Source organism: Penicillium citrinum, assembly GCF_028827155.1.
Source record: "Penicillium citrinum strain IBT 23319 chromosome Unknown utg000005l:1.0-1900146.0:1.0-1900348.0, whole genome shotgun sequence".
Taxonomy (NCBI): Eukaryota; Fungi; Ascomycota; class Eurotiomycetes; order Eurotiales; family Aspergillaceae; genus Penicillium; species Penicillium citrinum.
This window is the reverse complement of record NW_026622690.1, coordinates 788642-804655: the sequence shown is the minus strand read 5'-3', so window position 1 is coordinate 804655 and position 16014 is coordinate 788642. Positions and strand designations below refer to the sequence as shown.

Here is a 16014-nt window from a genome sequence, read left to right as displayed (position 1 = left end):
CGGTGTATTCAATTATCGATCAAGCGATCAAAAGATGGCTGATGCCTTGGGGATTATGTCTCGGGATGAATATTGGGAGTTTTTTCTGGCTCAGTGAATTCTTGCATTCCACATGGCCAGTTCTACATATACTAGTATACATATAGAACATGCTGAATATCAAGACCATCGGTTTTATCCGAGTTGTACATAGTAACTGTACACATGTTTCAGATTGATCATTCATGACCCTCGGGGAACGCGGGGCTCCACTGTTAGTGACTGGGGCCACTAAGACAAGCCTTGTGTTCGTCTCGAGTGAACATGTTTTGTTCAAGAGGAAATTCTCCGTTGGATGATTTGATACAACCAAAAAAAAATAAATGGGATGATATCTTGGGAGTGTGGACCCAGAGTACAGTATACTATATGTATATGTATCCATTCATCCGGAGAATCTGTAGTCAGCACAATTTGACGCATCTATTCATATGCGATCAGAGTACATCGTAGCTGGGCCATTTAAGCCCGAAGCAGAAGGATTTGTAGGCTAGTTTGAGGCGATGGCGATCCTCCTCCACTTCGAATTAGCGAGATTCCCACAGCACACCGTACGTTACCCGGATCATGTTCTCAACTTGAGGCTTGCAAACGACCATGTGTCACTTTGGACAAACACTTTCCGTGCGGTGGATTCACCAAGGGAATACTGGCGAGGGCCAGCCCTCGAAAAGAATGCTCCCCAGCAAGACATAACCCCCCTAAACTTACCACTTTCAGGGTTCAGGAGAGGGGGTTCGACCCACTGGTATACAGCCACCCTCGTAATTCTCAGGTGGCACGGCTCCGTCGAAGGCAGAAAAAGGGTACAGTAAGAGAGGCAGGGCCTCGACTTATACGGTACGGAGTAAGCCGCAGATACATTCCCGCACGCCAGAGTGTCCGTGAAAGGTGCATATGAGCCCTCAATTGGACGGGACTTTACCAGCTGAGAAACACCAAAATCAAGCCACGCTCCACACCGCGGCCCAGCGACAATCGCCACTGCCAGGGCGTCCAGATGGATTTTATGGATTCATTCGCTCCATTTGCTTTTCCTAAAGGGTCATTAGTGTTTTCTAGGGGTCATGCAAGGCCCGCCCGATCATCTTTTGATCCCTCGCAGTTGTGCCTGAAAACTAGCGACGGATGGAGTATCCTTGCCAAGTAGGGCAAACTTTCGTTCTTGTGGGTGGAGATTAGTCTGTTTCATCTTCTGCAACGCAAGGCTTTGCTGGGTTCTTGAGGACCCGTTCGGTGGTCCCCGTACAACGCATGTTCCTGAATAGCCATACTCAATGTAGTAATCATTGTGTGGTAATTGTGGTATTGTCAGTGAAGAAAGGTAGGATTGACCGAGCTCCGGCCATGTGAGAGCGAGGAGTTTATATACCGCACACCACGGTTTTTCCCTTTCGCTCTTCTTTTTTTTTCTTTCTCTCTTCAAGCAAGCCTTCTCACTCATTTTTGTGCTGGACACTCTTTTTTTTTTGCAGCAAAAATGCAATTCCTTCCTTTTATCATTGCTGCTGGCAGCCTCCCCCTCATTTCTGGGGCTCCAGTCGCATCCAATCTCTACAGCGTGTCTGCAGATGCTGAATCCACTCACTCTCTTAGTGGACGTAGCACCAATTTGTATGCCGGTATCTTTGGTGGTGATGGTCTTCTGTCGCAGGGCTGGCCCTCAATCGAAAACTGGATCGCCGACTTCGACGATATGTGGGATAGCAACCTGGATGTGTTGAGATCGAGTTGCAAATCCCAAGGTTGGGGTGACGACAACACTGAAGAGGAAATCGGTCACATCAGAAAGGCTATTCAGCAGGTCTCGAGCGATAGCAATGTTGATTCTCGTTTCATCATGGCTATTATGATGCAGGAGAGCAATGGCTGTGTCCGTGTCAAGTCCACCAATGGCGGTTACAACAATCCTGGTCTCATGCAGAGTCACGAAGGCTCTCACACTTGCAATGACGGTACTCCTACCTTCCCTTGCCCTTACGAGACTATACACGGCATGATCAACGATGGTACCACCGGTCCTGCTGGTCTTCAGTATTGCTTGAAGCAAGAGGGTGGTGATGACTCGACCACTTACTACAAGGCCGCTCGAGTCTATAACTCCGGTCATGTCGATGGCTCTGGCAACCTGGGACTCGGTGGTGCAACTGCTTGCTATGCTTCGGATATCGCCAATCGTCTCCTTGGGTGGGGAAGCGGCCCTAGCAAGTGCAACGCGAACGAAATCGGCAGCATGAGTTCCAGCCAGTGGGATGGACAAACCGACTCTGGCTCCGGCAGTTCTGGTAGCTCCGGCAGCTCTGGATCATCCTCCACCTCTGCTTCCATTCCGGCGGCCACCGAGACTTTCGCTCCCTCCACTGTTGCCCCCTCCGTTCCTCAAGCAACTCAGACTACAACCGAATCTACTCCCACGGCTGCGCCTACAACCACCCAGGCTCCCACTCCTGTCGTCACTGTCACTCCTGCTCCTACGGTTGTGCCTTCATCGGCCCCGGTACCCGCTCCCTCATCTAGCTTGGCCCCTGGGGGCAACTATGGAAAATATCCCTATGCCTCCAAGTCCTGTCAGCAATACTATACCGTCGAGGCAAACGATTATTGCCGTAAAATTGAAGTCCAATACGGAATCACCGCAACAGAGTTCCAAAGCCTCAACCCAGGCTTGGACAACACATGTTCCAATCTTTGGAAGGGTTACCAATATTGTGTCAAGGCTTAAAAAGCCGATTGCACATCCAAGCTCTTTGCATCTTCACAGCATTTTCACTATTCTTCGTTGGTCTTCATGGCCCCCTTTTTTTCATTCGAAGCGCTTTCAATACCCTTGAAAAAGCTTATTTATCTTAAGCCTCATTTCATCCACAGGCAGCGCCATGTGATATGAATTAAGCATAAGAGCATTTCTCAGCACAAAAATTTGTCTTTTTGCGTCTTTGACAGACAGTTGGCTGCATTCATTACCACATACTCCATCTTCGAACCTCGGCCTAGACTGGTTCTAGTCTGTGTTCGTGAGATCCGAGTTGGTGAGCCGACATGATTGACGATCTCTTTACTTTTTTTGATACCATACCATTCTACATATCTGCAGACTCGCAATGGAAACATTTTTATCTTTCGTTTCCATCTTCTTTCCTATTTTACTGACTCTATCTGTGCATCGTAATCAGTTTGATATTTCGCCCCCAAATATCTAAGTAAATCCCCACGACGTTGGTCTTTCGATAAAGTTGCAGCGCTGATCTTGACTAGTAGACGCTAATGACCCCTGCAGCACGCCCTAGCAGGGATCTCAATTTGGCTCCACCGGTTTTAACGACGTCGTTTCTCAATCTTGCACGTCAGTGTACAGTACGGACTCTACTTCGATCATCCATGTGAAATAACATTTGCATCAATCGGATAGCCGATACTCCCACTGTCATCTTGGCGAAAGTGAAGCTGAGCAACCTGGGCACGTTATTGGCATGAATTACTTCACAGTCTTTGCCCTCGGGCGAAGCAAGCTAACCGTAGAACCTAAGTCGTGTTATTGCCTCTGCGATGGAAATTATTACCTTATGCTTTGGATTTCTTACTACCAAGCGCCGCATAGTATAGCATGCCCTTTGATAGTTGTCTATTTTCATTCTCGCATATTATGTTTACATCACACTTCTCCAGGGCTGCTCTCCTCCGACTCCGTCCTCCCGCCGTGTACAGGCCTGGATCGCACTCCTGGGTATCTGTGATCAGAGTTCGATATATCTGTACCTTTCAAGGTGATGTATCGATAAATCTCCATCTTGCTATCAGTTTCCATTCCAACTCGCCGGTCTGCCTCGCCAATATACTCCGCGAAGAATTCGTCGACGCTCTTAGCTCCAATCTTCAAGCTTTCCTCCTCAAACCTATCTGCCACCAGTCCAGTTATACCGAGACTGGCTTGTATATTCCTAGCATCTTCGAATCTTGCGGCCCAGATCGCGAGTGCCGTGAATGATAACCCAACCAGAACAAACAGAAAGGATACTGCGACAAGCGCAATGAGAGGAGCTAGTGGGATCCTTGCAACCAGTGTTGTATTCCGGTTTTGAGTGGCTAGAGCGGGTCTTTTCTCGATTCCCTGTGCACCCATAGCCATACTGACCTTGCTGAAAGATAGAGCCACCTGGTTTGCAAATTCTTGGCTGGTATTAGCCGTCACTAGGGCGGCTGTCATAGCTTGCTTCACACTCAGACTCCAGTTTGTCCAGTCATTCGAAGTAGTTGACTGCCAGATGTTACTGACAGAAGTATTGCTAGGTCGAGCGTCGAAGCGAGTGATATCGCCATCAACATGATCATACTCGATGTCATAGATAGTACTTCTGCAACCAAGGACGAATGTTTCAATTCCATTTAGAGCCTGTACGAATTCAGGATTGCTGGTCCCCCCGGGCACTGAGCTGAATCCTGAGCCCTCGCCTGACGCAAGTGCAAAGTAAAAAGGGTTGCCTGTTCCTTTGTTCGGACCGTTAGAGTAATCTAATACCGATTTCGACATCTTGTCATCGGTGAAGAATGCTTGGTGTAAATTTGCATCAGTGATATGTCCATTAAATGCGGCGGAGCAGTTATATCGGACCGTTGGTGCAACAGACTCGAGGTTACAGCGCTGTGAGATGAGAGAACACGAGGTGTGAGCGCCGTAAGTGTGCGCGGTAAAATCATGATTGTCATTTAATTCTTCAGATGGAACGCCAAAGTATGCGAATTGCTTTCCATGGGACTCGGATGCTGTATGCGTATACACGGATGTATTGGGTGAAAGATTGTTCATAACTTGTAATGTGACGGGTGGATCTCGGAGAAAAGCGCTTCTCCCAAATATCATGCTGCAAGTACGTGCAACACCATTGTCAAATTCAGACTGTGCAGCAACAGAATTGTTGCCCCGCAAGCATTGTGGAATAAGACCAAAGCTATATCCCATCGGGTTGGGAATGGGTGAAACTTGGGTAAATGGAACTGTTGTGGTAGTTAGATGGAGCCAAGTGTCCGCGGCCGATATCAAAGTACTAAATTGAGGAATATTAACCTTCAGAGTCCCCTTGAAGCAATCCTTTACTGTAATTTGCCAGAGGTATGGTTTGCTAGTGGCGAGTGCTATGACTTACCCAAGAACAGTAGCAAGGACTGCTATATTCGAGACTTTCACGAGTATTGGCGTTTGTGGTTTTCTCGTCTTTCCCCAAGAGATGAGATATACCATCCAGAACCAAATTGCAGCAAGAGCACTCCCATCAAGAAATTTCAACGTTAATCCAAACTGATACGGAGTCGGTAGAGAGTCTGTACAACCATTGCGGATGGTATTAGATAGCTGGCGCGCGATCGGAAATGAAGCCAGGGCCATTATAAAACCGGTCAACATTGGCGCAAGAGAGCTTGCCCACGAGGTAACGAAAAGAATAACGCTGGAGTTCAGATCGACATAAATGACATTATTTTCATCTTTGAGTTCCAAAGAGGAGGAGCGAAGGTTTTCGAAGGGAATATCGTCGTGGGTAACGCGGTATTGGAATACCATCACCAGGAAGGCGACAGTAAGAGCAGTTATAGGAAGCGTAACCAGTGACCAACTGGTGGCTATATTGGCCCAGTGGCTTGTGACTCCCTTGGAAGGATGCCGATTCGTCTTCTCTTTTTCTTGTGATTGGGGTAAGTCATCTTTGACTGCAACTGTGATGGCTTGCGGCATAGTCGCGCCAGTGGTGAGTTAAAGAAATTAGTATAATGTCGCCAGGGGGCATGCTCTTATAATACCACGTTCGCAGATACTAAAATTGATCAACGACGCTATCATTTTAGCATGATAGGTCGGTGTTTCGGATTCTGTTTCGGCGGCTAAGTCCCTGCATTAAGGCAAATGTAGTACGGTGCGGGCCAAAAGCCCGCTGCATATCGTCCTTTTACAGTCCTCTTTAGGCGTATCTACCAGTAAAATCCAGCGATGCGCCGCTGTGTTGCCGCCAGGATGCCGCATGCACCGTGCATAGTTTAAAGGGTCTTCCCCTTAAGTAGAGTGGGGGCGAAAACCCTTGGGCGCTTAGAGAGTTTCTTTTATTCGCCCCGAACCCTGCAAGATGCAGTGCTCGAGGGACATTGCCAGGAAACTTGAAGATTTTTCAAGGAATGAGTTCGCGATTTACTCATACGTATAATTAAATTACCCTCATATGACCACAGCAGGCAGATGATGATGGATAGTTCCAATGGTCCTGCAGTTGACGCTAATCTTGTAATCTGATAAGATATTTTGAATTGAAATGATCTTCAATTCAATTCTATCTGTAAGATAGTTAGCCGCCGTGATGGCTAGGGGGGCTACCAATCATGATGACTCACAACTTAAAAACGCAGAACAACTCCAATAGTTGATCGCTACTTCTTGATAACATTTTGTAACCCCGCATAAATAAGCACTCTACCATTCCTATGTAGTCAAAGTTGTGTCCCAGGAAATTTCCATCTCCAATGAGTGCCTCCCTCGGCGGCTCTTCATTTTGACCTACCTTTTGCCATCAAGCTTGGAATCTGGCATAAGAAGATGTATAATTAGATCATTGATAGGTATCAATCGTGACAGTTAATTTACTCCTTTCCCCCCCCCCGGAGTGTGAATTATTGGGCGAACACGATGACGCTTAGGAATGAGACCACCTACGCAAACAACGGTCTACCAAGGCCGTCATAAATTCAGGCCGAAGCCGTGAGCGAAGCTTCAGGAGCTCGAGGCCTTCCATATCAAGATATTTTAACTTCAACTAGACGGCACATATGAGATACTAGTACTGTCTTTAATAGTAACTTGCAACCTCCAAGTCTATGCTAACATGCGATATTATGTGTGCTAGTACTACTACGCGCACTATCACTGGAAGGAAATGCTACAATCCGTAATGATGTGGCCTGAACAGCCATTTCATATAATAATAATTGTACATGTTCCACTGCCCAGTTGAACAGCATATGGTGTTAGAGTACTCATATAAAACACTGCAAGGTTCGAGTTGTTATTGTGCATGTTGCTCGAAATATAAGGCCGAAGTACTAAAAGGTGCGCTCTCTCAAATTGATACTTGATTGCTTTTGTGGACGACGCTGTGCCTAACAAATGATCCATTTTTTTGATTTTTTAAAAAAAATTTTACCTTGGAGAGGCATTTATGAAGTTTCTAAGGGCAGGGCTGGGGTCAGTTCACTGAAGTTAATATTCGTCGTAAGAAGGATCACTTAACCCCAAAGTTTCCCAAAAGATTATCCCACATTATGTAGAGGGGGCCATGTCTTTTAAGCCGCTAAGAGTTCTCATTGGACTCGTCTGAGATGTGATTGACATTCATACTATCAGGTTGTCCAATTGCTGACGGCGCTAGGGTGCCAAGCTCCTAGCTGCAGGGGAAAGACGATCCGGATACGCGGCTGATCTCAAGGAGATTGATTAAGCTTGAAGTAAATCATATAATCTTCAAGATGCATTTGGTAGACAGAAATATCGGGCCACCCAAGAACGATGTTGCTCATCCATGGAAGTTCACTCAGTCACGGCGGACACCCCGCGGACATTGGCCGACGTGACGTCACCGGCTTGGACTGTAGCCACGCTTGGACAACTCAACGGTTTGTCACTAGTGCTGGCACTAGCGCAGTCGGTGGCTCGTATTAAAACTGGATAATTGATCATACATATTCAAAGGCATCTTTCGCAGGAGTTCTTGGAGACTCAAGGATCGACAGAGTAAGCTGAGTCGAGTGTCGGTGAGGCCCGGACAACCGGAGAATTTTACCAGACAAGGACTGGCATTCCATGGACAGCCGGGCGGCCTTTGGACGGTTCTCAGTAGACATTGGACTAAGTGACCACGACGGACGTATTGATTTGCATAGATTCAAAGAGGGGTCACCCCTGAGCGCAAAGTTGGAGAAAAAACCAAGGTTTCCCGGTGGAGGAGTGGCGCATCCTTCGAACCAGCGTTGGGGATGGCGGGGGATTGCGGATTCAGACATGCATAGTACATGATCAGAGAAGAGCGAATGGAATGAACACGATTGACAAGAGGACGAAAGAGAGGGAGAGGGAGTGGACGATAAAGGAGAGAAGACGCGAATATCAAATTGATACTATATAGTCGTTCATAGAATGATGTGTACATAAAAATAATGAAATCCCAAAAGGGAAGAAGCGAAGCTGGTCGCTCCTTCCCCACGAACAGAAAAAAAATAATTAAAAGGAACGCGCCTTCCGATCGCGGCAAATTGACACGAGCCTCCGCACGTCAACCTCTTCTCTCCGCCACTTTTTATCTCTTTCACTTCTTTATTCGACCTCGCCATCTACGATTTCTTGACTGCATCGCTTTCTTGCTCGCATCTTCGCCCCCTCGTCGACTCCGTCCCGATCCGCTACGGTCAGTCTAGGACACTCCGATCTCTGCTGTCACAGGGCTGCCCCAGGTTTACCCCGGATTCGTCTGAAACCCCTTCGGAAGACAATGGCCATCCCTTCTCGACCTCCAACATCTCTATTCGAGACTATGCTCTAATAATATACACGGAACTTCATTGTCTTTCGGTAAATCCCTCACGCTTCTCGCGCTGGGTCTTGCGCACCAGTTGTCAAGATGCAAAGTCGCCGGCCCGCTACCTTGGGTGTATCGATCACCTTCTTCGTGATCGCCAGTATTTTTGTCGCTTTACGATTCGTGTCGCGCATCTTTGTTGTCAGGAGAGTTGGGTTACACGACTATTTGATGTTGTTCGCATGGGTATGTCGAGTCCTGGTCCCTGCATCTTCCCGTGCGCGTGGCGCCAGCTGGATCGGTTCGCGGGAGGAAGAAAAAAATCTGTTATACGCACGGAGACATCATTATTTTCGATAACTAACGGATGCCTAGTTGATTGATTTCGGATTTTCGTTCGCCTTATTCTATGCGACCAAAAATGGACTCGGTCTTCACTCAGATGACATCCCCGAGGAAAATCAAGGCACCCTCAGTAAAGCCAACTATGCATTCACCGTCTTATATGTCAGTTGCTAGAGGATCATTACCATGGTGTTATTGTATCAAAGCTGACGAAGTTCTCAGAACCCTGCTCTTATGACTGTCAAAACCTCGATCCTCGTCTTCTATCTAACCTTGACGCGCAATCAAAAGGTCTTTCGATGGGCTAACTATGTCACTCTCTTCGTGGTCAACGCCGCGGGGTTTGCATTGACGATGATCAATGTATTTCAATGTCGCCCTGTTTCCGCAGCTTTCTTCTCTACGGTTCCTCCAGGCGCAACATGCACCGACATTGTGACGCTCTACCTGTCCTCATCTCCCGTCAACATCATCACAGACTTGGCTATACTGTTCCTCCCAATGCCGATATTGACACAAATGCGCCTTCCATTCAAACAAAAAGCAATTTTGGTCATCACTTTTAGCTTCGGCTTTTTTGTAGCGGTGGTCGATGTGATCCGAATTGCTTTTCTTCAGCAAGCGGCGATCTCGCGACAGGCTAATCTCTCCTCAATTCACATTCAAAACTCCGGAGGCTCAGACTTCAGCTGTAAGTGTCTTTTAATCTCCTTCGGTCACGGTTTTACATCTCTAATCATTCCCACTAGGGTATGCGTCCCTTTCGTTCATGTGGTCAGCGGTCGAAGTCAACGTTTCGATAATGTGCGGTTGCGTTCCGAGCCTCAAGCCCCTAGTTGCTCGCCTTTTGCCGAAATTGATCAGGGACACCAATGATCCATATACAAGCCCCAGCAACAAATATGCCACTGCAGAGAACCCGGTGCCTATCCCACAACCAGCTGTCATTCCAGGATCTGATGGGCCATCGCAATTTCCATCGCCTGCAGATAGCAATTTGAGCAAGCCGTCAGAGCCGAAGAATGGAAAAGATACCAGTCCGAGGGATTCCGATGAGCCAATGGGTCTGTTGGACTTTCTGGGTCACCCAGGCACCGGGCTTCAGGACGCCGAAGCCAACACTCATACCACTGCCACTGGATCTTACCCACCTACCATCACTTTCTTCGATTTCGTCAATATGAAGAACCCGGAAAGCATGCTGAAGCTTAACAACAAAGAATCCATTGCTCCGATTGCGCTGACTACCCTTCTTTTCTTCCTGTGGGGCTTCGCGTACGGTTTGCTTGACATTCTCAACTCACAATTCCAGACGATTGTTCATCTCGATTCTTGGCATTCGCTTGGTCTTCATGGGGCTTATTTTGGAGGCTACGTTGTCGGTCCTCTCTTAGTTGGCCAGCCTGTCTTAAAGATCTGGGGCTTCAAATCTACGTTTATTACCGGCCTTTGTATATACGCGTGTGGTACACTTGTCTTCTGGCCATCTGCCGTTCTCACGTCAACTGCCGCATTTACGGTTTCAAATTTCATCGTTGGATGCGGCCTAGCAGTGTTGGAGACTGCAGCAAACCCTTTTATCGCTCTTTGTGGTCCGCTCGAGAACTCAGAGATACGGCTCAATATCTCACAGGGAGTTCAGGCCGTGGGCAGTGTTCTTTCGCCACTTTTGGCCAAGAAGGTTCTCTTCAAAAGTGTGAACGACGTTGCCTCCCTGGTAGACGTCCAATGGACCTACCTTGGTATAGCTCTTTTCGACGTTCTTCTCGCAGTCGCCTTCTACTATCTCCCCATCCCTGAGGCCTCTGATGAAGATCTCGAAGAGCTAGCTAACCGCCGCCAAGAGGATAATATGACCAAGGTCCTCGGCGTTCCAGTTGTTTGGCTCACCCTGGGTTTGGGCATTTGGTCTCAATTCTTCTACGTTGCTGGCCAGGAAGTGCTTGCAACTAGTCTGAAACGCTTCACGGATGCCTCGAGTGAAAGTTCCTCCTTGGGAGCATTCGAATTTCTCACGATTGGCCACAGTGTCTTTGCCGTTGGTCGTTTCCTTGCTGCATTTGCCCAATGGTTCCTCAAGCCCCGCTGGATTTTGATGGTATCTTACATAGGGATGATCATTTGCTCTGTATTATGCATGAATACCAAGGGCAACACGGCGATCTCTATGGCCATGTTACTATACCTCTTTGAAAGTGGCGTGTTCAGCATCATTTTTGCCATATCCCTTCGAGGCACGGCTCGGCATACTAAGACGGCAGCCGTGCTCTTGACGATGGCTATCAGTGGCGGAACTTTCTTCCCTTTTGCTGAGTACCGTGCCTATCTTAACCACGGTGCGCAGTATTCTTTCTGCGTTGCTGTTGCCCTCTTTGCGGCCGGTGCCATCTTCCCCATCTATCTCAACATCATTCCAGCGGTCAAAAAACAGGTCGATCCAGTTCCCAACGAGTATCTCCGCCGTCATCATCGTCGCCGCAATCGCGCTCCTGCCGCTTTACACCGAGAGAAACAAAACCCTTCCACTGGTGGTGTCCTGTCAAGGAGGCGCAGTTTGGTCTCCGATCCAGATATGTTACCCGACTTGCCCTTCCCGGATGAAACTCATCAAGTGCCTCCGGTGCCTAGGGCGCACGGCTCGGAATCGAACTCTTAGCAGATGGCACTAGATGAACACGAAGTGATAGTACAGTCAACTTTATCTAATCTAACTCAAACCCTCTCGACGAGTCACTACCCTAGGGTACTCGGGGTCTTTGCGGCATCTCCTCACATCTATTTGCTTTGTTCTAGCATATTTTCGTGTCCTTTTTTTGATTTCTTTGACTTAGTTTTCTTTTCTTTTTTGATATGCCTTGATGAATGATACCCACACGCATAATTTCGCTGGTTTATCTGGGGTGGTGTTTTTGGCTCTATTAACATCATTCGCTGTCTATTTCTTTTGAAGTTGCATTCAGCACTGGCGTTGGTTGGCTATATTTTGTTTTGCTACCTCAATGGACCCTCACTCCATCCATGTTAATCTTACCCTTGTATAAAAGTCTTTCGTTGCCATTGACTTTTTTTTTCTGACTCCCAACTGGTGCTGTACTGAGTAATCAGCCTTGAGAAACTACCTACTAGGAGGACTACCTGGATACCGTGTCTAGGGTGTATTGGCTATATTCTGTCTTCCAAGGTTTTGACGGAACGCCCGAAGCGACGTTTAACGTCAGACACACTAATTCGGATCTAATTCTCACATTCCGTGGGTGTATTCCCTGCTGCCAGTATAGGGTAGCCAACAACAAGGATAACATACGGACAACTTGCATCCCACTACACTATTCTTTAAGTTTATTCAATCAATCAATACTATCTACTAATGATCTAGACTAGACTAACTAGTAAGTTCTAAGTTTCAATAACTAAATCAATAGACCTCAATAAATGTGATTTTCTGTCTTGTAATTTCACGCTCATACATACCATGATAACCCATAACGTCTTTTCTTTCCCTCTTAGCGTTCAGAATCATTGGTTCTTCTATCCTATTCAGAGTTAGTCCCGATTCAGTACCAAGGAAGAGAACATGTATCATTCTGTGAGATTCCGCGACTGCCGATCGGTTAGACATACAGGTCCTTTGGATACACCCGATCTCATTATTTACGTACAGATCTCCAGAACCATGGTACTTCTTTCATCACAGATCGGAGTCTGAAACAACTCCACCAGTCTGGACGTCATGTATCACGCATCTTCAAACGAGATATCCTGTAACGGTTCGGCGAAGCCCTATGTTCACTCCACTTAGGGCTCTGCTCATTTACCGAACCAAACCGGATATTTCTTTGGGGTTTCAGGAACGAACGGTCATCTGGTGAAGACAATAGATGAACCAAGATTTCAGGGCTTTTGGAGGGGGTTTCACTCCACAGTGTCTTTACGGAAATAGTCCCCGGTGCTGTTTGTTTGGCAGATACCGGCGTACCGGAAAATAAGGTCGATCTGTGGAGGACCGATGTCAATACAATGACTTGAAGTGGGAATGGTACAGTTAGGCTAACATATCACCAGGTTAGGTAGTTCATTACTCGCGTAAATAATTATGTATAGGAGTAAGCTTAAATATACTGCGTTTGAGTTACTTCCAATGTCATGGTGTCGGGATACGTGAAGGCCTTGCGATCCCGATCCCGACATGCTGGCCACATTCAATCCCGAGTCCACTGATATGCATTTGCACGGGATTTTTGATGTGCCGAACTATGGTACATAGCCCGAGATCTGTTTCATAAAATGTTCCTTTATAATACTCATCCGCCCACAAACAAAATTCATAAATACCAACATCATACTAGACCTCCGTTCTCAGCAAATCCCTCCAGAAGCGATTTGGGGAATCGCGCGAACATAGATCCTCCGAGGGAATCCGAATACGAGAGGAAAGCGGACAAATTCCGGCCATGCATTTTGGGGAGTCGATCGTGACAAAAAAAAGACAGGGGCTGGAATTGAAAAGGGGGCGACGATGGATGACGGTCGATCTTGAGAGTGAAAAGACAGCTAAAGATCGGCGGGGCGAACACGCCTTACGCAGGCTTTTTGATGATCGAATTTTCGTAAACTTAAGGCAAGGATGATCTCGGAGATTTTTTGTAAGTTTAGACACCAATAAGGCTTTGCGGTTTGAAGAAAGAAACTCCGCAGGGGCCCCGTTAGCGCCAGAGACTAAGGGCAAACTAGACCCCATCTCAGCCACGCCACATCTCTGATGACTGCTAGATAATGAAGAACAGGTGAACAGTGTGGACAGGACGGCACGGATACTCTTCCGGCTTTGAAGGAAAGGTCAAACTTTGCGCCCGTGTGAGGATTCCCAGTAAGCTTCATTGATTGTTGTTCCATTTGTACTCCGTACTCCGTGCTACATAGTTTGTATGCTGTAGGTTAGGGCATTGACGAACAGGGGGAGGGGGGGGGTTTCTGATCACAATTTTGAGATGTTTGCGAGCTTATACTTACGCATGTGCCTATTTGTTAATTAATCTCCGAATCCTTTCGTGAGGGGAACTTCCAAGGTTCGCTGTGCTTTTGCTGACCTTCCGAGTACATACTATGTATGTACTTCGATGTATAACAGTACACTAAGGGACTATAGGCTGGTAATTGCTCCACGGTTCAGTTACACAATTCTAGATCCTGATTTGATAGTATTCCATCTACATCTCATTTCTTACTACTATTAAATCATATCGGTTAAACAAGACACCGATTACTGTACTACTCCGTACTCCGTACTTCGTGCAAAGATCAGAATCTTCTTTGGCACGTTGACATTCCAAGGGACAACAGGCCATGGCCTCAGCGCCGATTGGATCTGGGGAGTCCACAGCGGAAAAGTCGCAAACTGGTGGGGTGCTAATGTGGTCAAGTAAAGAAAAGCGATGAAAAAAGAGATTTTCGTCGAATAGCGGTTCATCGATTTAACCCCCCCCCCCCCCTCATACAGATCCCCTTTCACAAATTCTATGGTTCAAGTGGATTCTAACGCTTTCCCCTTTGACAAGGAGAATCGCCGAGAACCATGGTCAAGTCGTATCTCCTTTTGCTGGCCGCGGCAGTGATCTTCGTATCCCCCCCCCCCCGATTTCTTCTCCTCACGACATCCACTTGTTAATCCCCGACAATCCACCCTCCCGGCCGAAGTGACTTTCGAATATTGTATTGGTCTGTAATTTTTTTTTCTTTCCTTCGAGTTCTGGGTTTACCGTTCAACATTTCCGAGTTGACCCCCTGCCGGATATCAGGCATCCGACAGTTTGGAGACGAGCTTACGATTTGTATTTTTGGTTTTGGGATTTCGCCATAGGGTCCAGCCCCGAGGCTGCATAGCGAGCCCATTCTAGTGATGTTAGGTCGATATAGATGGTACTATGTATGGACGTATTCAAAAAATGAAGTTCTGGGATATTTCATTTTTATTTGAAATTTATAGATGTGTAATTGAGTTAACATCTATTTTCCTTTTTCTTGAAAAGGGTGGCAGTTTATTGACTGCAATTAGGTTTCCCTAAATATAGACCCCACGACGAGATTAAAAAGGCGTTTGGATAATCCCATCTGGTGTTCAGAGTATTTCCGCAAGACGCTGTAAATGAAATATATGGAAGACACACGATCGCTAGACAAGACCAAAGGGCTTGGAAGATTCAATTGACTCCAAGTCACCGACCCAACATGCATGATGCCCGGAAAAGAATAAGAGAGAAACACAGATCATAGAAGTGAAGATGAAGAATTGCCAATGGAAGGCTTGGCCCGAAGTTTAACCGCGTGCACTCCGGGGTCTCGAGCTTTGAGACGATGAATCTTGTAAGATATCTGGAGCTCGCGGTCCAACCATCCAGTCCTCCATTGCGAGCCATTCACTCCAGCTGCGCTCGGCGGCTTCAATCTCCGCATCAAGAGGCCCTTGTAAGGGACGTAGGAATGGAATCGTCTCTAAAGGTGACATGTCGTAATCTTTCTTGACAGATGCCCAACCACCGCTCTTTGCGGCAAACAAGTAATTGCGACGTTCTTGTTCATGAAGCGGGCCAACACCGCTGCCCCAATCGTCACCGAAGAATCCATGCAAAACACCGGGGAAATCCATTCCTGTTGCAACGAGACGGCGTATATACGGGATTAATGAAACTGCTGGTGGTCCGGGGGGCGTGAGACCGGCTGAAGAAGATGATGAGGTAGAAATTGGATTCGAGTTGAGGATCGGGTTTGATTGGCGTTGAAAGGGTAGGTGAATATTCAAGAATGTCGATAGAGCCTGGACAGGCACACTGTGTTGAGCATGGTCTAGGAAATAGCGTTGACAGCTCTGATAACGCGGATACCATTCGAAGATGTCGAAATTGTCTTCTGTTGACCCTGGTGAGGTACCGGCCAGGCCGATCATCGTAGCCGGGTCGAAATGCGACTGAGAGTTCATGCGGGTCGGCGATGGATTGCTGGATGGGTCTACAGTTTGTCTGCTGTTGTGGCACTAGTCTTAGCTGGGTGAATTTTATTTTTGTAGTGCTTTTTGGTAGTGGCGATTGAA

General features: G+C 47.1%; 4 protein-coding genes across 4 annotated transcripts; 2 read left to right on the top strand and 2 right to left on the bottom strand.

Moving 5' to 3' along the window:
* Window positions 1-1519: 1519 nt before the first annotated feature.
* N7469_006121 (uncharacterized protein) lies at window positions 1520-2761 on the top strand (the record flags this gene model as incomplete). Its single annotated transcript, XM_056645039.1, has 1 exon — window positions 1520-2761. One exon carries the CDS (start codon window positions 1520-1522, stop codon window positions 2759-2761), a length of 1242 nt encoding a protein of 413 aa, XP_056500277.1.
* Window positions 2762-3691: 930 nt separating this feature from the next.
* N7469_006120 (uncharacterized protein) lies at window positions 3692-5764 on the bottom strand (the record flags this gene model as incomplete). The annotated part of the gene is made up of 3 exons (XM_056645038.1): window positions 3692-5031; window positions 5102-5130; window positions 5181-5764. The coding sequence occupies 3 exons, from the start codon at window positions 5762-5764 to the stop codon at window positions 3692-3694; spliced, it is 1953 nt and encodes a 650-aa protein (XP_056500276.1).
* Window positions 5765-8687: 2923 nt separating this feature from the next.
* Window positions 8688-11586, top strand: N7469_006119 (putative MFS monosaccharide transporter; the record flags this gene model as incomplete). The annotated part of the gene is made up of 4 exons (XM_056645037.1): window positions 8688-8831; window positions 8961-9092; window positions 9153-9621; window positions 9680-11586. 4 exons carry the CDS (start codon window positions 8688-8690, stop codon window positions 11584-11586), a joined length of 2652 nt encoding a protein of 883 aa, XP_056500275.1.
* Window positions 11587-15243: 3657 nt separating this feature from the next.
* Window positions 15244-15903, bottom strand: N7469_006118 (uncharacterized protein; the record flags this gene model as incomplete). The annotated part of the gene is made up of 1 exon (XM_056645036.1): window positions 15244-15903. The coding sequence occupies one exon, from the start codon at window positions 15901-15903 to the stop codon at window positions 15244-15246; it is 660 nt and encodes a 219-aa protein (XP_056500274.1).
* Window positions 15904-16014: the final 111 nt, after the last annotated feature.